General features: G+C 40.0%; 1 protein-coding gene across 1 annotated transcript; it reads left to right on the plus strand.

Moving 5' to 3' along the window:
- Positions 1–3,250: 3,250 nt before the first annotated feature.
- LOC137278678 (carbohydrate sulfotransferase 15-like) lies at positions 3,251–20,667 on the plus strand. Its single transcript, XM_067811187.1, has 7 exons — positions 3,251–3,643; positions 4,293–4,578; positions 5,556–5,660; positions 17,275–17,431; positions 18,207–18,378; positions 19,776–19,923; positions 20,199–20,667. The coding sequence occupies exons 1-7, from the start codon at positions 3,296–3,298 to the stop codon at positions 20,369–20,371; spliced, it is 1,389 nt and encodes a 462-aa protein (XP_067667288.1). The 5' UTR covers positions 3,251–3,295; the 3' UTR covers positions 20,372–20,667.
- The last annotated feature ends 3,169 nt before the right edge of the window (positions 20,668–23,836 follow it).

Consider the following 23,836-nt stretch of genomic DNA (forward strand, 5'->3'; position numbering starts at 1 on the left):
TTGCATCAGTTGTCCTTGACACCTGGATTTGCAGATGGTGTGTGTCTGTGGGTGGTTAGGTGTTAAAACCAGACGGGAAGCAAGCTCAAACCACTTTGATGACACGAATGAGTGATAATCAGAAGTTTCGGTGTGTCCTGGGGTCAGCCGTTCAGCGATGATACCACGGCTGCACATACGCACATATCCACTTTAGGTACAAGGTTTAAACACGCAAGATCCGACTTAAAATGCATGCATGTCAGGCAATTGAAGGGTTCGGCTGGTTGACTTGGTTGACATATCATAGTATCCCAAGTGCGTAGACCGATGTTCATGCGGGATCTCTGGCCCAGGCTTGTTTATTTACCGACCACCGCCGTATAGAAGGAATGTCGCCGAATGCGGCGTTACACTACACCAAACCAAACGAAGTTTGAAGGGGCTTCTCAGAATACATATTTCTTCGTTATATTTGAAAACCGAAGTAGGAGTAGTAAAACGTCATAAAATCAAATGTTAAAAAGGACACTTTCAGACGCATTGCTTCATAATGTGAATCCATAATATGAAGAAAAAGACGGACTTTGATTCGACCTAAAATCCATGGATCCACTTCAATGAGGTTGTTGTACAACCAAATGAAGCTACCACCTGAACACCACAGTACGTGAGTGATTTAACACTAAAAGTCACAACGGCAGTAAATGTGTAAATGTATAAATGAAATGGTCTTATATACTGACCTGTGTGCAAAGGACAGTAACATAACTAGTCTACAGAAGATTTATACTTAAAACTAGCATACAGCCATGAAACTCAATTTCTATCTTTAACTGAACAAAATACAGGTTTTGCCTATAGGTCACAAACAACAGAATGTGTATCGCCACACTAGGAACCACTGGGGACTAACTGTGCATTTGCTATCGCCCTTAGCTCGACACCATCACTTTGGCAATTGCGTGACAGTTTAGGTAAAGATTAAAAGATCACATAAACTTCGCTGAAAAACACGTAATATAAGATGTAACTGACTGAAATGGGAATTACATTTCCTTCTCAATGTGGCAATAATTTTACGTTACCTCTTCCCTCCCTTTGAAGGTAATGCAACTGACAGTAAGCTGAACATCAAAAGACTGTGTTGTTGTTTTTCTAGGTTCTATATCTATATACGTACGTATACTTTGTCGTATCTGTCCACGAGGTACCCTGCTGCTGTTGTACCATCATGAAAATTCGTATATGAAAGACGACATGTGAGAGCGTTAATGTCGTACAGGAAGATCCTACAGAACTGGTATTGGATACACTTGACATTGCACATCTTGATACCGATTCTACGGATCACTGGATGTTCCTTTGCTGCTGCACACATAAGGTAGGTCCAGCTAAGGAGAAGAGACAGGAAGAGTCGTTTCATTGTTGGGTACACCTCAGCGGTCCCAGCGTCATTCACTGTGTGTGATGCTCCTTTGGCAATGTTACAAGGTGGTTGGAAGTGACAACCTTATCTTAGTCATCTTTTATACGTATTTACGATGTCTCCTTTCTGGTACCTAGTCATATCATCACGTATCATTAGAACAGACAGGAAAGAAGCAACAATTCTGGCATGCAACTCTTGAAATATTCAGGCACTGCCCATCCTGAAAGCTCGCATCAAAGTTTATCTGACGCTGCCTTGATAAGATCACAATCACAATATGGAGCGAGGACAGAATCTAGGGTACACACACACACACACACACACACACACACACACACACACACACACACACACACACACACATATATATATATATGTACGAACATTACGCCTCCAAAGTGATATCCTCACATATCATAACTGATTATTTGTTACACAACCCATCTATCAGAAACTTTTGTCCCAATATTGTCAACATCCAGCAACTGTCGAGTCTAAATTCTCAGATCAAGTTGTGCGTAATATTCCCCAGACATCAATAATAAAATAATCTGGACTCAGTCATAATTCATGGAAGAAGTGATATCTCCGGAGATTATCTTTTAGTCGTATCACCAACATCATAAATGATGTTCTATTAAATCAGTTCATCATTACAAAAGTGATAATATTCATCAATATTTCAAATGGTAGTCATTATACATTATCAAAGCTTATTTTTGCGTCATCGGTGTCTGTCAGTGTGGGAGTTTTTGAGTGAGTTAAGATTTTAAGTCACATCGGTAGTATTTCAGCAACGTCTTGATGAGTAGTATATGTAATGAAATACTTCAGTACGAGAGATATGGGTTTCTAAATCGACTGTTTATATCAGGGCTTGGTGTAACTTGAAGCACCTGACTACGAGATACAATCGATAAGCCGCTATTGTTTCTACAGTTGTGTATTATGTTCGTCGTATTGTTCCCTAACCAAACACAGCACCGTGTAAAGGCGTCTGGGAACGTCCACTGACAGCTGCCACATCACATTACACTCATCAGCAAATCTTATAATGTTCCATATTACTGTAAAGCGAGCTCGTCCTCTTCGTGTTTTATTCATTTCAGAGTTTCTTGTTTCATGCTGTAAAACCCAAGTTGTGTGTGCTACTTAGGGCATATTTGAAGTCAGTATACGTGTATCACTTTAAGTCAGAATACCAGCATCATGTTAAGTCCTCTGGGGGGTATCCAATCGTGAGATGTCAGGCGTTGCTTAATGAATTAATTACTTAAGTTCTCTGTGTATATCAACAGTTACTGTTGCAGACCTGCTGTTCTGACAAAAGTTTTGAAACATGGGTTATAATCATGATTACCGCAAATATAGTGAATCTACACTGAATGGGCTGAGAGAAGACATAAAGTGTGGAACTCACCCATTCATTTGAGTGGCATTCTCATAAAAGAAATATATAATATTGTAACAGCAACACGATGAACCAGCAGAACACGTGAGTGTTATATTACTACATTAGAAGTGTATGAGACTGGGCTGTTAGTATCTGCCGATAGTTGCTTAGAGGAGTTGAGAGATTAACATCATGACATTATTGTACTGTATTATTCACAGTGTTCTGTGATGGTAAACTCAGATATCCAGAGTCAGTCCCGCACGCAGTAATATACCCGCCACAACACCTGCCACAAACACACAGGGTCTGATTTATTTCGTTTGTCATGTTTAAGTACCCTGGTCAGACGGTATCATATGACACGTATTTTAATATATTTCCTCCCCGATATCCAAATACAGTTCTTATGGATTGAAACACGTGTCAGGTGGTTGATACCATGCATATCCAGATATCTGGTTCAGTCACTTAGGCTGGTGTTTGAATGAATGTTCTGTTGTTCCAGCATGAAACTTAAAGGGGGAAAGAGGTTGGTCATTATTGTGATGGCGTTTGGAGTTGTGTTTCTGCGAGGCAGTATTAAGAACATGATGAAGACGTTCACGCCGTCCAAACTGGAACAGATTCAAGTGGTTCACCGACACATGTCACAACTGGTCACACGCATGCAGAGCGCCGAAGATCGAGTACCACCACACTTACAGATGCGACCCCGAGACCCATCCCGAACCTGGGGATACCATGATAGAGACATAGCATTCCGGAAAGCTGTGACCTATCTGACACGTGCTCGCTACAATAACACGTTATGGCGCGACCTTGACCCCATGGCGATGGTGAGTGATTACTGACCTTGCTTCCAACCGTTTTGTTCGTGGAGAGGTACAACGATTTGATATTAACTTATTAAAATGACACTGTGGCAAAAATGTCAACAGCTCACTGTAGTATTGCAAACCACTGAGTGTCTAATAACTCACAAAGCTTTGTCTCACTGAAACAGTAGAGGTGAGCGATCTCAGATGTTCCTTCTTACAGTATATTTTATTTACTGGAAGAGGTGACGGCAGTGCATTATTTTATACAGTTATTGCTGTGAGAGGTGACTGCATTACAATACTGCACACTTTCGACGCTGCAAGAGGTGACTGTAGTACTGTGCACGGACCCTGAGCTGATGATGAGCCTTACCAGCCTGACTGTCCCAGGATCACGCAAACCCCCTCGGGTTCCATTGATATTAATGGAAACAATGACATTTTATTTACCAAACCTTTTCGGTATCCAAATTCTGTAGATGGCTGAACATCATGAACGTCTAAGATAGTCATTATTAAGATGTTTAAATTGCCAGCACACATGCTAACATATAAGCTAACAACCATTTCAACAGCTAGATCGTTTTATTTGTCGCTGATGTTGTTTACTACACTCTACCGCATGAAGTGATTGATATGGTAATATTACCCCCAATTTCAACTCCAGAGTGTGCCACAGCCTTTGTCTGAGTTTACAAACCCATGCTGGTGGGTATACAATGTCCCACAGAACCACTGCCTTTGGGGGATGGATCAAAGCAGGAAATCTCTAGCCGAGATAGCCAGGAGAAGGAAGCGGGAAAACAAGAAGGTGCTGCGCTGTCTCCCGTACTTCTACATCATAGGGCAAGGCAAGAGTGGGACCACCGATCTGTTCAACAGGCTGACTAAACACCCCAACGTTGCTCCCCACGCCATGAAGGAGACGCAATGGGTGTGTCGAATCCGACTACGTAAGTCAAAGTGTAAACAGATTAGTGGGAAGACTGACGGGAACGAAGTTTAGTGAGAGTGTGTATTGACTGGATGATACTCACCGGTGTCCGCCATGCATATGCATAGCATACACATATAGGCACGTTGTGTGTAGGTTCTTCATTAGTTATCCAAACCTTAGATTCGGTGCAAGTCTTCGTTCTGTGTTAGGCAATCTGACAAGGTCCGTGAAGATCTGGATTCGAATTGGCCTCTAGTAACCCATGATTGTTGTAAGAGGGGACTAACGGATTTAGGTGTCAGGCTCGCTGAAATGGATGAAGCATGTCATAGTATCCCAGCTGCGTACACTGATGCTCATGTTGTTGATCAATGGATTGTCCAGGCTCGATTATTTACATACCTAGGATATTGCTGAGCCCAGCGTTGGATAACAAACCATCAGGATGAGTCGACAATGTAGCAACTAGCATACTTTACTCAGCTTCATGTTGGTCAGGTGCACGTAGACACGTGCATTACACGCAGTTTTAGGATCCAGGGTCTTCTTCTAATTGTTAAACATTAGGTCTGAGAAACGTTCTAGGTAGTTCTGATGATTCTTGATGTTTCAGTTATGGCAAAGAATGTGTATGGGTATGGTATTGTATTCATGATTTCTAAGGAGATGACCTTGGTAACCTGCCTCATTTCTGGCTATGTCAGTGTCATCCTTCTATCACGCTCTCATATGTCCGGAATGTCACTCTAAAGAACAGTTAACCTAAACTCACTTGGTGCTTGCGGGGTGAAATGATCACTGCAATTTGCTCCTATGTAATTGAATTACAAGATTTTAGTCAGAAGTAACTAGTGGATGTTTGTGAACCATTGAAAACATTTGTGAAAGGGGTAACTGACTGTATATATTGTACTGGTTATTACAAATATGACTCACGAACCGGTACCAGAGTTATTCATGTCATGAAGTCACTGGCACTCCCTATAATTTCAGGTGAATCCTGTTCCTCCTTCGAAACGTATCTGACTCTGCTGCAGAAGAGCGCCAACTTCATACAGAGAAACCACAATCAGAACACTGTTAGCCCATATATTGCAGGTGAGCTGGTAACGCAGAGTGGTGAGTGAGTTCATATTTCACATGACATCGGCAATTATTCAGCCATACCTTGACGAAAACATATTTAAAAATGAAATGGAAGATGTGTATGATCTAAAACCTGGCCAGTGAAACATCTAGACTGTTACAGTTACAATACAACTAGCATGTTAAATTGAAACTAACGTAGACAATACAATACAGACAAAGGTCGCCGACAATGAGTAAGTGAGTGGGCCACCTCGGTAAATTTTCAGCCATAGACTGTGTGTGATCAGCTCTTTATATGACAACCAACGCTGGTAGGGGTGAGGACGTTTTATGTCTCGAATCAGTTACGAATCCACATGGACTCCACCAACAAAACCCATCCTGCAATATGTGACAATATCAGTATTAACATCAAAATATTCTCGAAAATGTTGTATGACATGGATTAACATACAGGTTGCATAAATGAATTAAAATAGTCAGGTATTGCAAAACACTCGATTACAACATTCACACAATGCACTGAGAAAAATGAATTGTATATTTAAGAAAATAAACAAATAAACCCTACCCATCTGTGGAAAGGAATGACACTTTGATTTACCGTTTGGCACCTGCAAATAACATTTGCCAAATTCATACCACTGCAAGAAATACAATAACTGAAATACTTTAGGTACTTGTTATTCTGAAAAAATTTGCTTATTATTTGTAATGTTTCTTAAATTCCATTTAAACAGTGTAAATGATAACGTCTGTCTGAAGTGTATGAAAGAATATCAAATTGAAACTAACCTGTGGCAAGTAACAATGTTGTTTCTGTGCTGTTCTGTGTTGTTCTGATCTGCTGTACCAAGTACCATGTGCTTGGACACTCAGTGTATTAATATCCCAAAAAAGAAATTGTACCCAATCAGAGACTTAATCTCTGGTCACATTACACACAATAAGGAAACTGAGGCCAGAATGAACCACCTCACTTCCTTGGTGATATAAATGTTCCACAAAGGGGCATAATTTAGATGCACCTCAACCACAGAGAATTTTCTACCACACCCTCAACAAAACCTCTTATGAGTTTTGAACATCAAATTTCAAATAACCACAATGTTTATTAAATAGCCCTTCACCAAAGAAACTTTTAAACATGTTTTTGGAATTTAGCAGTTTATACTTTTTATTTGCATGATTTTATAACTACATGAAACACCCTCACCTGACAACAATAAAATCTGTCATGTCTCAATTGACATCACTTCCTGTTAAATGTGCATACAAAATAAATATAAGCTCTTAAATGATAAGTCATCAAAGGACTGTAAAATAATTAACGGTGTCATGTTAATTTAAAACTGTTATATTTATGAAGACAATAGAATATTTTTTCTATTTTGTTTAATCTCCAAGACATGCATGAGACACACACACACACACACACACACACACACACACACACACATACATACCAGATTTCACGTCACAGTCATCATGGAATTATACAGTAATCATCATATGAGTAGTGATAACATCAAATTAGAAACAGTACGCCTCATATGATTACTCCTTGCGGGACCACATACGGTCGGTTGATAAGCTTTTCGGTATCAAGAACCAAATTCCAGTCTCTACATAAAAATACTTTTTTCAATTTCACCATTTCACCTAGTATATTCTTCCAAGTATTCTTCCCAGTATATTGGCAGTATATTCTGATTTATCATTGTTTGGTCCATACATATTGATCAGTGAATAGGTAACTTCATTAATTTCAATTTTTAAGGCTATATAATTTCCCTCACACTTATCAGCATGTTTGTTCACCACTTTCAGCTCAAAATTATTGTTAAGAGGATAACAGAACCCCTAGCATTATTTCTACAGAAGCTGAAATAACCTTCCGTGCATCCCCACTGATGTTTACTTAATTCCTCGTGCTCTTGTACATCTTGAAGGCATACAAAAAATATTGACCTTTTCCCTCCTTAAAAACCTGAACACTTGGTTTCTCTTAACGCAGATATTTAGACCACGCCGGTTAAGAGATAACCTTTTAGCTTCTCCTTACTACCCGTACACTCGCCAGCAGCTGGAGGGACGATGTAAATCCACCTAGTGTTCATGCAGGTAGCAAAGGTACTGAAATTCCCCATGGTCCCTACTATGGTGATCTACCTTCAGTTGTTAGCGATCTATAGCCCGTGTTTTATATTGTAATATTACCAGAATGTTTTACTCTTCCATGCTAGTTTTATTCCCATGTCTGTGATACCCCAGTATTTTTAATGTCCATCGTGACAGGTTTCATTCTTCATAATGTTTTCATTTTTCTCATATAAATTGATTTCGTCACGATATGGCTGAAATATTGCCTATGTGACGTTAAATTTTAACTCGTTCATTACCTTTACTACCCATTACCTTTCTGAGTCACAGTCTGTTCACTATTTTCATGTACGAAACGCCTCTGAACAGCTAATATGTGATTGTATGCAGGTATATAGTTGATCTGTAATATATATCAGGTTTCTTCTCATGGACATTCACAAATAAAATACATATAAGGAGATTGGCTCTGACTCACCCTGTGCTTCTTGCACTTAACACAAGAACGCAGTACAGCATGAAAACAGGCTAAAAAGGTCGCCAAGAAATGAAGGTAGATCACGGCACTATTGACCATCAGAACTTGGATTTACACAATCCCTCCAGCCACTGACGATTGCGTTGAGATATAGCCGTAAGTCTAAACTGGCATTAGTACTACAATTAAAAATTGAGATATCAAAATGCATTTAAAAAGTTTGGGAACTACATTCCATCTGAGGAGGACAATATTTTTTACAATATTTTAACCGCCTTCGAGGATACAGCCACAAACAATCGCAGCTACTAATTTAATCTATCTGGTTTCAGATAACATTAATCTATTTCCGAAACATGTCTTCTAATAATTCTGTTTCTTTCTTTCTTATCCCCTCTGATGGAAATAGTCAATACAGTGAAGCTGGACATGCTTGACCGTGTTTCTCACATCAGAAAGGGAGTCATACGTTCGATTTCTCACGTGGGTACAATGCGCGACTCCCTGCCTTTATATCGCTAAATGCTGCAAATATATAAAGCCACTCGCTCACTCTCCTCTAAGCCTATGTTAGCAAATCCATTATAATCAATGAGTATAGCAGTATATGTGGTTGAGGCGTTCCCAGGTGTGTTCATAACATATAGTGAACCTGTTAACTGTATGTTCATGATGGTAACAAGAGTGGTGGAGAAGGTAGCCACGTGGTTAAAGTGTTGACCCGTGAGGACGAGGACAAGTGTTCAATTCCCTTAATGGCAACGAAGTAAGGAGCAAATTTCACATTTTACCCGCTTTGATGTTGCAGCGGTATTGATAAACAAAGTATAAAAACATTCACACCACTGTGGCAATACTGAGTTTGAGCGAGTTAAACCTTAGTGAGTGAGTCAGTGAGTTAATACTTAACGTCACATCGGCAAAATTTAAGCCATATCGTGACGAGGACATGTTTGATATTGAAATGAAATATGTATACATTGTAGAAAACTGTCGTCAAAGGACAGTAAAACAACTACAATATCAGTTGCAATTAAGGCTAGTGTGGATGGTTAAAACTAATATCACTATCTGGACAATGCAATATAAAATACGAGCTATAGATCGCCAACAACTGAATTAAACCTTAGTCATACCGGCAGCACTTGAGCCAAACCCCGACTAAAGTTAGTCATTAAACGTGACTTGAATCGAATGACATTTTCCATTGCTTTAAAGTAATTATTTTGTTAGTGAGAAAATATATCCAATAATTTAGTTAGGATCTGTTAGGTTAGCTATGGAAAAGTATGGTTAAGTACTATGTACTATGAATATTCAGAGCCCAGTATGCTCTGGGCACACCTTTAAATGTTTTGCCACGTCATGACGTAAGCGTAAAAGTGTGAATTTCCGGTTTAGACCGTCGGCCCATGCGGCCACATTGTGTGTAGAGAAAGAAAGAGTACAATGCTGGTGTTAGGAGGTTCACTCTTCTGGTAACTTCTGATTCATAGTTCAGATTGTATATCATCTTTATATTGTATGTGTAAATTCACATGGTAGTGTTTGTAAGGAGTAATATTTTCACTCTTTTCATATTGTCCCGACCTGAGTGAGTCTATTATTATTTATGAATGAGTCTGTTTTATGTGGGGTTTCTCTCCATGAAGCAAGTTTAATTTTGGTGTATTTCTCTCACCTAGAGCATGTGTCAGGTTTGAACTTATATTTTGCGGAGAGTTGTGGGTTTTTAGGTGTCACGCCTTTGTAGTTGGGATATATTACGAGCGCTTCACTCATTTTGTGTTTTAATCAGTACGCATCAGAGCCCGCAAGAGTTACTTCCCTTGAAGAGATACACGTTTGCGAACAAGACCAGTTGGCGGTGGTATATTGATCTATGGCAGTTTTACGGCAGTCGTTTTACTGTTTATACATTGTTAATATCTCGCTATTTTTACAGAGCTCTACAAGTAAAGGTGTTAGAAGAACTCTCAGCCTAGCTGTTTGACCCAGTTTAAACAAAAGTATTTTGACGAAGGAGAGTAAAACCAATTAGACCATCACAGAATCAAAGTCAGTCAGTCAAAGTCAAAAGGTTTATTGTACAAAAAGCCTCCGGCCCATATACAAGAGAGTATGTATATAACATAAAGTCACACACAGGGAGTAACACGTTCTTTAAGCAATTCTTTTCTTTTAACTAATGCATGTTTAATATATAGTGAAAGGTTTAAAATTTGAGATTCGTTCTTAGCAGTTAAAACATATATGAAATCTTGGGATGGTGGCATCTTTATCAAATGATCTTTAATATATTTCTTTCGAAGGTCACTATAAATTGGAAAGACGAACACAAAGTGAATTTCATTCTCTGTTTCTATATTGCATAACTGACAAATTCGTTGCGATTTTGCAATGGACACCTTTCTTCCCTTATTTTCGACAAGGTCTAATAAACCTAGTCGATATTTAATAAAATGGTTCCTTAACGTTTCCGTCGTGAGTATTGATAAATAAATTTCTGGTTGGAATAACGTCTTGAAAGTTCTGTAATAAGCGTAACGTGAGCTATCTTCTAAAGTTGAATGCCATTCCTAATAAAACATATTTGCAGACCGCGTTCTAAATTCCTTAAGAAACATGTCTACACTTCCAACTGATTGACATAACCATATGAAACCATAACCATGGGAAAATAGAAGATTCCTTTTATGCGTTACCCATGTAGTTTTCCCCATGCTATCTAAATGTAAAAGCATATTGTATGCTATTTTAGGAAGACGCTGTTCGTGCAAATGAAGAAGTTTGAACCAGTGTTTTAAACATCTAATTTGGGAATTAATATATATGGTGTATCTACCACATTCACCATATACCATACAATTTGGTGTAGAAGACCCAACACTAAGAAAATGTTTACATGCTAATAAATGGACCTTCTCCAAACATTCATACCGCTGGAATCCCCATACCTCTGAGCCTTATAGGCACCCGTGGCGAGCCACCTCCTCGTGGTGGGTGCTGGGTAATGCAAAGAGCTCGCCGACACCCCCGTAGTGGACCCGGGGTAATATTTGGTCCACCAACCCGTTTGCCGTGGGTTGCGGCCCTGTGTCGGCGGAGGAGGGAATCCTGGTGGTTGAGGGCAATGGGGACCTGTAACCGTGTTCCTGTTACTCAATACACCACTTTGGCCCTGACTTCGCCTAGACGGGCGGTCGAATGGGCCCGGTTCGACCAATCGGCTGGTCATGCCAAGCCCTGTGCATGGAGTATTTTTCATATTTATCAATGCACACATTTGAAAATTTGGACTTGGTTTTATTATCTAAAACATTTTTGATTTTGAAATATGTTGTTCTGTAATTTGCCTAGAGTCCTATGCCAGAAGGCGATGGCTCATGGGCCAATCTGGTGGAATTATTAATCTTTTAATTCTTCTGCTGGAGTATATCATCCGGGTATCCTTGGTGCTGCAAGCTGGAGGCCCGCTTGTTTTTAGCATTGTCCTTGTGATACTCCGTGGTGGGTGGGGAGCTCGGATGATGAACCATTTACACTAACCATGGCTTATGAAAACCCAACCAAAAAAACAAAACGTCCACTTGATATTGACCCTGTTGATAGTGACCACAGACCGTCTGCATCGATTGAGTATTGGCCGCGTTTCATCGTGATTGAGACTCCTGACAAGACACCGTTGAAGTTGAACCCCTTTGCTGTATCCAAGGGCATTCAGGGTATTGCAGGGGACGTGAAGAACATTAGACGCTTACGTTCAGGTGGCCTACTAGTAGAGTGCGGGAAAAAGCAACAATCAACTAATTTGCTGAACATCAAATCTTTCGTGGGCATTCAAGTCACGGTCTCTGCACACAGAACCTTGAACTCTAGCAAAGGTATCGTTAGAGATCGCGACCGATTGTTTGACGATATGTCGGAACTTGATATAGGTTCTGAAATGAAGGATCAAGGTGTACTCTACGTCAAGCGTTTTTCAACTCGCAGAAACAACGAAACCATCAAAACAAACACGTATCTGTTTACTTTTTCATGTCCTAATGCTCCCAAATCAGTGAAGGCAGGCTATTGTAATATTCCAGTTGATACCTACATCCCCAACCCGCTAAGATGTTTTAAATGTCAGAAATATGGACACGGTGTCAATACTTGCACATTGTCGGTTGTGTGTGCTCACTGTGGTGAGAAGACACACACAACTGAAGATTGTGACAGTGATTATAAAAAATGCACCAATTGCTCAGGCGATCATTCTTCATTTTCTAAACAGTGTCCAATTTGGAAAGAACAAATGGAGATCAATAAAATAAAATTCACACACAATATCTCTTTTTCGGAGGCCAAAAAACTGGTAAAGAGATCTGATCTTCCAGAAAGTTATGCTACAATAGCAAAAACATCATCCGGTTCTAGCTCTAAAACAACATCAACCACAGGCTGCCAAACTACCTTGACTTGGGTAAATTGTGATTCTCCACAGCCTTTGTACCCTGCTATATCATCACAGACTGAGGAATCACTTCCTAGTACCTCAAAGTCGTCTTCTGATCACAAATCATCATCATCTCAGTCACATTCAAAGTCTCAATCAACAGCTGATAATCAACAAACGGTGAAAAGTAAACCGAAGCCAAAGCCCGATGCTTCAAAACAACAAAGTGATAGACCTCCTAAAGGGTCACAAAATAAAGTTCAATTGTTTAATAAATACGGGTCTCTTGAAGACATGGGCGTATCTGAAAACGTCCATTCTAGGGCACATAGCTTGTCGCCCTCCAAAAGAGTGCGGGGTAGATCCCCAATAAATCCCCCCAAAAGATAGTTTATTCCAATAATATTGTACAGTGGAACTGCAGAGGATTGAGGACTAATTTACATGAATTACAGCTATTAGTCCAAGATTTCACACCTTCAGCGATATGTCTCCAAGAGACATATTTAAAGCAAACAGATACATTTGACCTTCGTCATTTTAATGCATATCATTCTTTTTCACCTCCGGGTGATAGAGCTACTGGCGGGTCATCCGTTTTAGTCAGACAAAACGTTATTCAAAGCCCTGTTTCACTTAAAACTAATATGCAGGCTGTTGCAGTGAGAATTACCTTACACGTAGCGTTTACGCTATGCTCTCTTTATATTTCGCCGTCTTCGACGTTCACTAAAACTGATCTTCAAGCTCTATATGACCAACTCCCGAAGCCCTGTATTATAATGGGAGATTTAAATGGGCACAACCCACACTGGGGTAGTGTAAATACAAACACTAGAGGTAAATTGTTGGAGGACTTTTGTTCTGACAATGACTTATGTATTTATAATGATGGTTCCAACACATATTTACACCCTGGCACAGGGACGTATTCTGCTCTCGACTTGTCATTGACAAATTCCGAACTATTAAATGAATTCGAATGGTCAGTCCACGATGACCTGTGTGGAAGTGACCATTTTCCCACTATATTAAAAGCTGTAACTCCATCTGATGTTCCTCCATCATCAAGACGAAATTTTAAAAAGGCTAACTGGGCTTTATATGAAACACTGTGTGCTGAAAAACTTAAACCTGAACGTTTTATTGACGTTTGTGATACTATCAAATCTTTTTCTGATGAACTGAATTCCATAGCTGATGAGTGTATACCAAAGTCCTCTGCAGTTCCACACATAAGAAAACCATGGTTCAACGATGAGTGCAAACAAGCTAGGAAGGCAAGGAAAAAAGCAGAACATTATTTCCGTCGCCATCCTATGGTGCATAATTTAAATAAATTTAAGATTTTAAATGCTAAAGCACGGCGTACTTTTAAACAGAACAAACGCCAATCTTGGCAAAATTATGTATCCAAAATAAATTCTCGGACACCCATGTCCAAGGTATGGAACATGGTCCAGAAAATCAAAGGTAAAGGTACTAAATCTACTGTCCATCATCTTAAACATGGAGATCAATTGCTTACTGATAAATCAGATATTGCTAATAAACTGGGTGAAACCCTTGCTAAACACTCTTCCTCTTCAAATTATGTACCTAAATTTCAGCAATATCAAAAACAAGAAGAAAAGAAAACTATTAATTTCAATTCTGATAATGGGGAAGATTATAATGAAACGTTTTCTATTCATGAACTCCATACTGCTCTTGATCAAGCTCATGACACTGCTACAGGAGCTGATAACATACATTATCAACTCCTGAAGCACTTACCAGAATCCTGCCTAGAAACGCTTCTCAATATTTTTGATGATATTTGGACATCGGGTAACTTTCCTCCGTCATGGCGTGACGCCATAGTAGTACCAATACCTAAACCTGGACGTGATCATACGGATCCGTCCAATTATCGACCTATTTCACTAACTAGCTGTGTTTGCAAGACCATGGAACGCATGATAAATAATCGACTTGTTTGGTACTTGGAAACAAATAATCTTATCACAGATGTACAGTGTGGTTTCCGTAAAAACAGAAGTACTGTCGATCACTTAGTGCGACTGGAGTCATTTGTTAAAAACGCACTAATTAATAAACAGCATGCTGTGTCTATCTTGTTTGATCTTGAAAAAGTATATGACACAACCTGGAAACATGGTATTTTGAGGGATTTACGTGACTTTGGTTTGCGAGGTCGTTTGCCTCAATTTATTGCCAACTTTTTAAATGACAGACAATTCCAGGTCCGTGTCGGTTCTACCCTGTCTGATCATTACAATCAGGATCAGGGTGTTCCACAAGGCAGTATTTTATCTGTCACTCTTTTTAGCATCAAGATCAACAGTTTGTCAAAAGTTTTAAACGATTCAATTGATAGATCGCTTTTCGTGGATGATTTTAATATTTCTTGCCGAGGTAAAAATATGCATACTATTGAACGGCAACTGCAGTTGTGTTTAAACAAAATAAATAAATGGTGCCTTGAAAACGGCTTCAAATTTTCGAAGTCCAAAACTAATTGTATACATTTTTGCAGAACATATAAGCCACATAAGGACCCTGAACTATCTCTAGATGGCACTCCCATCAAAGTTGTAAAGGAGGCCAAGTTCTTGGGATTAATTTTTGACTCGCATTTAACGTTCCTACCACATATCAAATCCCTCAAAACTAAATGCCTGAAGGCACTTGACTTGTTGAAAGTCGTTTCAAATTCTAAATGGGGAGGGGACCAAACTACCCTCCTGCAACTTTATCGATCACTGATCCGGTCAAAACTTGATTATGGCTCCATTGTATATGGTGGAGCCTGTAAAAGCAAGACTTTGTCTTGGCTCCTTTCGAACTTCACCTGTTGACAGCATGTACGTTGAGGCCGATGAGCCATCTCTTGAGCAGCGACGTATCAAATTAGCTTTACAGTATGTAACAAAATTATATTCCAGTGAGTCAAACCCTGCATATAACTGTGTTTTCAGTCCTTTGTGTGAGGACTTATACAATAAAAAATCTTCGCTTGTACCGCCTCTTGGTTTAAGAATTAAACCATTTCTTGCTGCTGCCGGCATTGAGCTGGAAAATATAGCTCCTTCCCGTCTTCTTTCTTCTTCTCCTTGGCAGTTAGTTAGGCCCCAAGTGGACCTAACATTGACCACATTTAAAAAATCGGAAACTAATGAATTACAGTATAAACAAGAATATAATCAATTGAAACATAAATATAGCAGTTATAAATCCTTATTTACTAGATGGGTCCAAGGACGGTGGCGCAGTAGCTTGTGCCACTGTCATTGGATCCAGAACAATATCTTCTAGATTACCAGACAACAGTTCTATTTTTACCGCTGAGGCTAACGCCATATTAACAGCTCTTAAATATATTCAAAGACGCCATAAACATATATAATCTATTCCGACTCTCTTTCTTGCCTTCAGGCGATTAAAAATCTTTCTTGTAAACATCCAGTTTTAATTGAAATTATTGAATTATATAATGATCTTGCTACTGGCCAATACGACATCGTCTTCTGTTGGTTACCCAGCCACGTTGGCATTTCCGGTAACGCAATGGCCGATCTTGCTGCTAAGGCAGCACTCAACAAATCTGTGACACCACTTCTTATTCCTTATTCTGACTACAAAGCTAGCATTAGAGCTTACACTCGTGATCTGATGCAGAAGAAGTGGGACACCCAAGTAGGTATAAATAAATTACATGAAATAAAACCCTACATTGGTTATACATACTTGGGTTGTCAGTCCAGATTTGAACAAGTCATTTTGCGACGATGTCGCATTGGCCATACAAGATACACTCACGCATACCTTTTAAAAGGTGAGGATCCTCCGTTTTGTATCCCTTGTGATGAGAGAGTCACGGTCAAGCATATCCTGCTTGACTGTGTTGAATTCTCCATCATAAGGGATAAGTATTTTTCTGTAAAAACTGTTAAGGATCTTTTTAACACAGTCAGCGCTCATTTAATTATTGGTTTTTTAAAAGGAAATTGATTTCTGGATTGAATTTTGAGTATATGTTCTGTATATAAATGTATTTTAATGATTGGTAGTTTAGATTAGGAACTAGAATTGTTAGTGGCTGTACCCTCAAAGGGGGTTGAAGTATTGTAAAATTATTGTCCTCCTGAGAGGGTACCTAAGTCCACAAACATTCGATGTAAATTTAAATCTACCAGGTTTTTAATCGTAGTATTCTTGTTGTTTTAATTTTGGTTAGCATTCTGTATACTCGCCAGCGGTTGAAGGGATGGTGTAAATCCAACTAGGGTCCATGCGGGTAGCAAAGGTACTGTAAGTCCCCATGGTCCCCAGTGTGGTGATCTACCTTCAGTTGTTGGCGATCTATAGCCTGATCTTATAGTGTATTGTCCTAATGGTGATGTTGTTTTTAACTTTCCATGCTAGTTTTAATTCCATTTGTGATATTCTAGTTGTTTTACTGTCCTTAGTTGACAGGTTTGTAGACATATAATTAATTTTGATATTAGATGTTCTCGTCACGATATGGCTGAGATATTGCCGATGTGACGTTAAATTTTAACTCACTCACTCACTCACTCTTGAAATGTGTCTTTGTTAAGGAGATGCAACACCAGGTTATTTCTCCTACATTGACTTTTGGGACATGTTGCCTGGCAACGAAGGATGTACGGAGCCATGTGTTACAAATGCAGACATCGTCCACCATATGAACCCTCATGCAAAGATCATCCTGTCTCTAAGGAACCCCACAGACAGGTACGGCTCAGTAACACATCCGGTATCCAGATTACGCCCGCACACGCACGATGTAAAAGTCAGTGATGTAACGGGGTACATTCCTCAGTTATCTCCCTTTACCACTTGGCCAATGTATGTCAATTACCCAGTCAGTATGTATACTTCCGGTATATTAATGCTGTTTAATGTTTACTGCAAGATCGCATTTATACATTGACCGTTCTGTTCGCATTACTCCTTTGGTCTAGTTCCTCATGCTTTCGGTCGTCATCAGTCAGCCCAACTTACAGGTTCCGCAAATCGTATTATAAGAACTGTAGAGAATAAGTAGGTTCAATGTTGATTTAGGATTAGGTTTGGCCGACAGGCCCATATTCGCAGCACTCAAAGCTCTCAGGCGGGCGCAACTCAAGAAATGTTCACCATTGCCGCCTTACTGAGCGCTTCCAGCTTGTACTAATAGATCTCATTTATACATTATAAAATCTGAAACAGGTCCCTACTGCCATTGCATAGTTGTCGACGTGTGGCCTAGATTTAATATTGCTAAATGGTTATCTTCATCGATCTGCGAAGTTGGGATACGATACCATGTGTCAAGCAAATCAGACCACCCGATCCCATTGGTCGCCACTGATGACAAGCGTGGGTTGCCGAATACCAATTTTACCCAAGGTCCTCTCTGATCTATAGACGAAACGATACGGGATAAAATATTTTTTTTCAAAAACAAAGGGACAGCGACAAACATACAGACACAATGTGAGAGATCTTCAGAAAATCGTTGTTTCAGACTCTACTCCTACTACTTTTTCAAGTCATCTGTATTAGGAAGGATGGTGTCAAAGCAGGACTTCCACGACCTCGTTAACAGGGAGATCTGGAAATTCAACAAGTGCCTTGTGTCGCAGTCCCTACGTGGATGTTGTTACAACTACACCATCGCCGATTCCCTGACAGAGGAGGTGCGTACTCTAAAATGAATCAGGACCACTCACAGTAGCACTGAGGATACCATGGAAGACCGCTTACAGTTGCACACAGATAGATATGGCATACGACCAGTCACAGTAGAGTGAGCGAGTGAGTTAAATATTTAACGACACACTGGCAATATCTCAGCCATATCGTGACGTGTCGGAAACGTTCAAATTCTGTTATTACGCAACGAGAGCAAGGTATACAAAACCACAAGTCAATATAATAATGCTGATTTACAAATACAATTCAAGAGAGACAAAATCTAAGTCAATGGGTCACAAAATACAATATAGCAAACTCACCAATGTCTTGGTGTGACAGATAATCAACTATGGCAGAATGTCAACACAGCGATGGTGCGACAACAGATAATGTAGAATCAGGCGTTGACGGGTAAGCGTGGCAGTAACTCCGGGAAATATGAATGAATGTGAGTGTGAGCGTCGCTTCAGCCTTTATATATATTTACTAAGTCATTTCCCGAAAGTTCGGGCACAAACGAACATCGTCAACACTGTTGAATGTCCCCTAATAAGTCTCCCGGAAGTAGACACATCGAAAACTAGGAGCAGATAAATTCCGGAAACCAGAATGCTAAAAGTGTTGACCAGCTATTACAACGAAATGTGACCCATCATATTTAATATTCAAAACACTAAATGTTGTGACCCAACAATAATCATTACCTAATTAATAACAAAAACATACATAAAATACATACTCGTAACAACTACAACTAAAAACTGGTAGTCTTAATTTTACATCAGATGTTTTGGGACTTACGTACAGTCACAGTAGATAGATGTAATATACGACCACTCACAGAAAAAACGCAGATAGATGTGATGTAATATACGACCGCTCACAGATGGACAAAAACAGCTTTACCTTAATTTTCCCGTCTTGACTATTGCAATGGCCTTCATAGCGGACACATGAGACATAAAACGGCTCCAGAAACTGCTCCGCAGTCAGAATTACTTTGTTATCTTCTAAATATGACCATACATCGCCTGTGCTAAAGTCTATACATTGGCATCATGTTCCATACCAGGTAGATTTCTAAGTCCTGTGCATCATCTGCAAGAGCCTCAACATTTTTTTGAAACAACCGATTCTTTCAAAAAAAAAACTCTTAAGACTCTTTTCTTCATTGAAGCTTTCCAGTGATTCTTCATTCTCATTGTACTCAGCGCCATGAGCATGCATTCGTGGGTGGACACTGACGCTTTAGAAATGTTCCTATGATGTGTTTCTTTACTATTATTAAGACACCTCACAGTAGTAGTACATTAGAGAGATGCAAAATAACACGTTCCGCAGTTATACACAGCTAGTCGTAATGTAACACTACTCTCATATGTTGAATGTGTTTCTTCAGCTCGATCTGCGGAGAGGGATCTACCACGTGTTCTTGTTGGACTGGATGAAAGTGTTCCCCAGAAACCAGATCTACGTTCAAACGTTCGAGGACTATGCGAATAATGAAACAAAACATCTATCAGAAATCTTCAGATTTCTAAAATTAAGTATGTTGTTGATCAACTTTCATCACATGTACTTTATATACCCGGACACTTGTCGACTTGATCAGGGATCAAGGTGATCAGGCGCAATGACATGACGCCATATCCCAATTGCGTTGATTGACACTAAGATAGTACCTGTTGGGACACTAAGATAGTACCTGTAGAGAATACTTTCAGAGGCAGCTTATGCTCAAAATTGAGACAACTAGTTTCACTAAACAACAAAACAAGAACAGTCTGTCAGTCTCCTCACATGACTGTATCTCTATTTCCAGAATCTCTATCCGATGCAGCTCTGAACAACATAACCGCTCTGGGGCATGGCTTTCCGAGGAAGTATGGTCTGTCAGTTGGGGCAATGTTGGCAGAGACACGTGTCATTCTGGACAAATTCTATAAGCCACATAACGAGCACCTTTCAAAGTTGATGGGCAAAGATTATTGGTAATTGCTGAAACGTGAAGAATGAAACTGCCTGGCAAAAGGAAGCAAGCATGTGAACACTGGATGAGGGCAATATATTACGAACGTTGCGACAATGTTACTAGGATAGACACAGTTGTCGACACACTGCAGATTCGAGGTCCAAGCACATCTGTCTTTACCCACAGGCAAACTCTTGCGTAGAGAATATGACCAGTCTTCATATATGCGAGCGAAGCGAGCAAAGGTTGGCAACACACTTCCCTCGCTTCGGTTCAAAAATTATTGTTCGTGCCAAAATAAAATATCGCCACCATCAAAGGTACACTCCAAATTCCTGACTAGGTTGTAATCTCCGATTTCCAACGCCACGTTTAACAATTACTCACGTGAAATATGTTTTATTCAACGTTTTAAGTGCCACTATCACAGTGTGGGGTCATTAAGAGACAACATTTCACCATTCGCCAAATAAAAAGAAGTTTGTTATGAGAAATAACTGTAAAGCTAAATGGCTATGGATGACACAACAGTAAATTTAAATGGACACAACGTTTAATACCAGCAATCAGACTATGAAACGACACCTTGTTGGGCAATCACAATTGCCCTGCCAGTAGAAAATAACGACGGAGTCATCATGTAACTCTTTCTTGGTACATAAATAAGGTCAGCTAATCATGTCTTCGATACGCAGACTTAACATACTTTGTTGTCGCCAATGAAACGATGCATTAAATACACTCGTTTTTATAGTTCACTTGTGTATAGTTTTATGCTTGCTGAAGATCCCTTTTTCAATACTTCTGCACATGGTCATTTGAACTGAATCTCAGAAAGACGCATGTCGTTATGATGTCCAGGCGTCACGATTTGCTATTGCGTGAGTGAGTGAGTGAGTCAGTGAGTAAGGTTATATTTAGCGTCACGTCGGCAAAATTTCAGTTATATATTGAGGAGAATGTGTTTGATATTGAAAATGAATATGTGTACATTATAAAAAGCTGACGCAAGAGGAAAGTAAAACGACTACGATGTCACACATCTACACAACATAAAACACGGGCTAAAGATCACCAACAACTGCAGGTAGAACAAAATACTAGGGGGACTTACATAATGTTTACTTTTGCTACCTGCACGGGCCCTAGCTGGACTTACACCACCCCTTCAGCAGTAGGCGATGGTAGGAAGCTTTAGTCAGAATATACAAGAACAAATATACTGCTATCAAAAGGTGTGGTAGAGAAAAATTGACTCTGAAAGTTTTCGGGACTTACGTACTATCTAATTTTACGCCACTTCAACCTGTAACAAAGTCAGGAAACGACAAAAAGGGTATGATGGAGTATTTCTTGTTTATCAACAGCGGCATTGAAGTCGGGTCAGTTGTCTGCCGCTGTCCTGTTCTCTATGGATGTCCTGGTTCGCCTAGGTCTTTCGGTTTAGTTTTATGTCGCACTCCGCAAAATTCCAGCTATATGGCGGCGGTTTGCAAATAATCGAGTCTAGACCAGACAATCCAGTGATCAAGAGCATGAACATCGAACTGATGACATGTGTCAATCAAGCTGGCAAACCTAACCTCCTGATCCCTCTTACGACAAGCATAGTCGCCTTTTATGGCAAGCATGGGTTGCTGAAGGCCTATTCTACCCCGGACACGGGTCAGTGAGTGAGCGAAGTTATGTCGCATTATTTCAGCCATAACGTGACTTCATTAAAGTTCCTATTACATGAGGCCCCCATGGGCCATCTCTTACACAACGTATTAAATTATGCTTACAATACATTGCTAAATTACACACTAAGGTATTTAACCCTGCATATAACTGTGTGTTCAATCCACTTTTGAGGATTTGTACGACAAGAAGTCTTCTCTTGTTCTACCTCTAGGGCACGGAATTAAACCCTTTTTTTCTTCGGACGGCATTGAGCTGGAAAACATAGCTCCCTCCCGTCTTCTGTCTTCTCCTCCTTGGCAGTTGGTTAGGCCACAAGTCGACCTAACATTAACTACAATTTAAAAATCAGAAACGAATGAATTACAGTATAAACAAGAGTATAATCATTTGAAACATGGCACCCGTGGCGAGCCACCTCCTCGTGGTGGGTGCTGGGTAACGCTAAGAGCTCGCCGACACCCCCGTAGTGGACCCGGGGGGATATTTGGTCCACCAACCCGTTTGCCGTGGGTTTCGACCCTGTGTCGGCGGAGGAGGGGATCCTGGTGGTTGAGGGCAATAGGGACCTGTAACCGTGTTCCTGTTACTCAATACACCACTTTGACCCTGACTTCGCCTAGACGGGTGGTCGAATGGGCCCGGTTCGACCAATCGGCTGGTCATGCCAAGCCCTCTGCGTGGATTATTTATGTAATAGCACAGATTTGATTTTGTACTGTTTCAATTTTGGCCTTGGCTTTTTCATTCACATAAAACTTTTAGATTTGAAAACTGATGTTATGACCTTTGCCTAGAGTCTTTTGCCCATGGCTCATGGGCCAATCTGGTGGATCGATTAATTTTGAATTAATCTTCTGCTGGAGTATACCATTCCAGTATCCTTGGTGCTGCCAGTCGGAGAGCCACTAGTATATAGCATTGTCCATGTGATAGTCGGTGGAGGATGGGGAGCTGGGATGGTGAAACTTCTATTATTAACCATGGCTCAACCCCAAAAACATAAACGAGCACTAGATGAGTGTTTGTCCTCTGACGAGGACAGTGCTACAAACAGATTACCGGATACATGGAGTAGATTTTTGGTTGTATCTTCTACTGACGGTGAACCTCTAAAACTCAATCCATTTGCCACATCAAAAGCAATTTATGGACTTGTTGGGGATGTCCAAGCTGTTACAAAAATTATATCTGGGTTTCTCCTCATAGAGTGTAAAACAGCGAAACAATCAGCTACCCTCATAGGTATAAAACAGCTTGCAAATACTGCAGCATCTGTTTCTCCACGTAAGTCTTTAAACAGCAGCAAAGGCATCTTGAGAGACAGAGACCGGTGGCTTGCCCACATGAGTGAAACAGAAATCGCCACTGAACTACAAAATCAAGGAGTCACTCATGTCAAACCATTCACTTTTAAGAAGAATGGAGAAACTTTCAATACAAATACTTATTTGATTTCTTTTTCACAACCGAAACACCCAAAGTATATCAAAGCTGGATATTGGTTATCGAAGTGGAGCAATATATTCCAAATCCACTTCGTTGTTACAAGTGTCAAAAGTTTGGTCACGGTGCCCAATCTTGCAGGAATCGTGCAACATGCTACAGATGTGGTGAAGAAGATCATGAAGGTTCTGACTGTTTGTCTTCTCCAAAATGTGTTAATTGTCTTGGAGACCATATGTCTTCATCAAAGTCATGTGAAATCTGGAAACGTGAATATGAAATTATCTGACACGTATTTGCATCCTGCAACGGGAACATATTCGTCTTTAGACCTGTCACTCACTGATTCAAACGTTTATAAT

This window comes from Haliotis asinina, chromosome 1, assembly GCF_037392515.1.
Source record: "Haliotis asinina isolate JCU_RB_2024 chromosome 1, JCU_Hal_asi_v2, whole genome shotgun sequence".
In the NCBI taxonomy this organism is placed as follows: Eukaryota; Metazoa; Mollusca; class Gastropoda; order Lepetellida; family Haliotidae; genus Haliotis; species Haliotis asinina.

Coding starts and splice junctions, on each gene's coding strand:
- LOC137278678 (XM_067811187.1), top strand. CDS start 3,296: ATGTTCTGTTGTTCCAGCATGAAACTTAAAGGGGGAAAGAGGTTGGTC. Junction 17,432..18,206: donor CTAAGGAACCCCACAGACAG/GTACGGCTCAGT, acceptor TCGTTGTTTCAG/ACTCTACTCCTACTACTTTT. Junction 19,924..20,198: donor CTTCAGATTTCTAAAATTAA/GTATGTTGTTGA, acceptor CTCTATTTCCAG/AATCTCTATCCGATGCAGCT.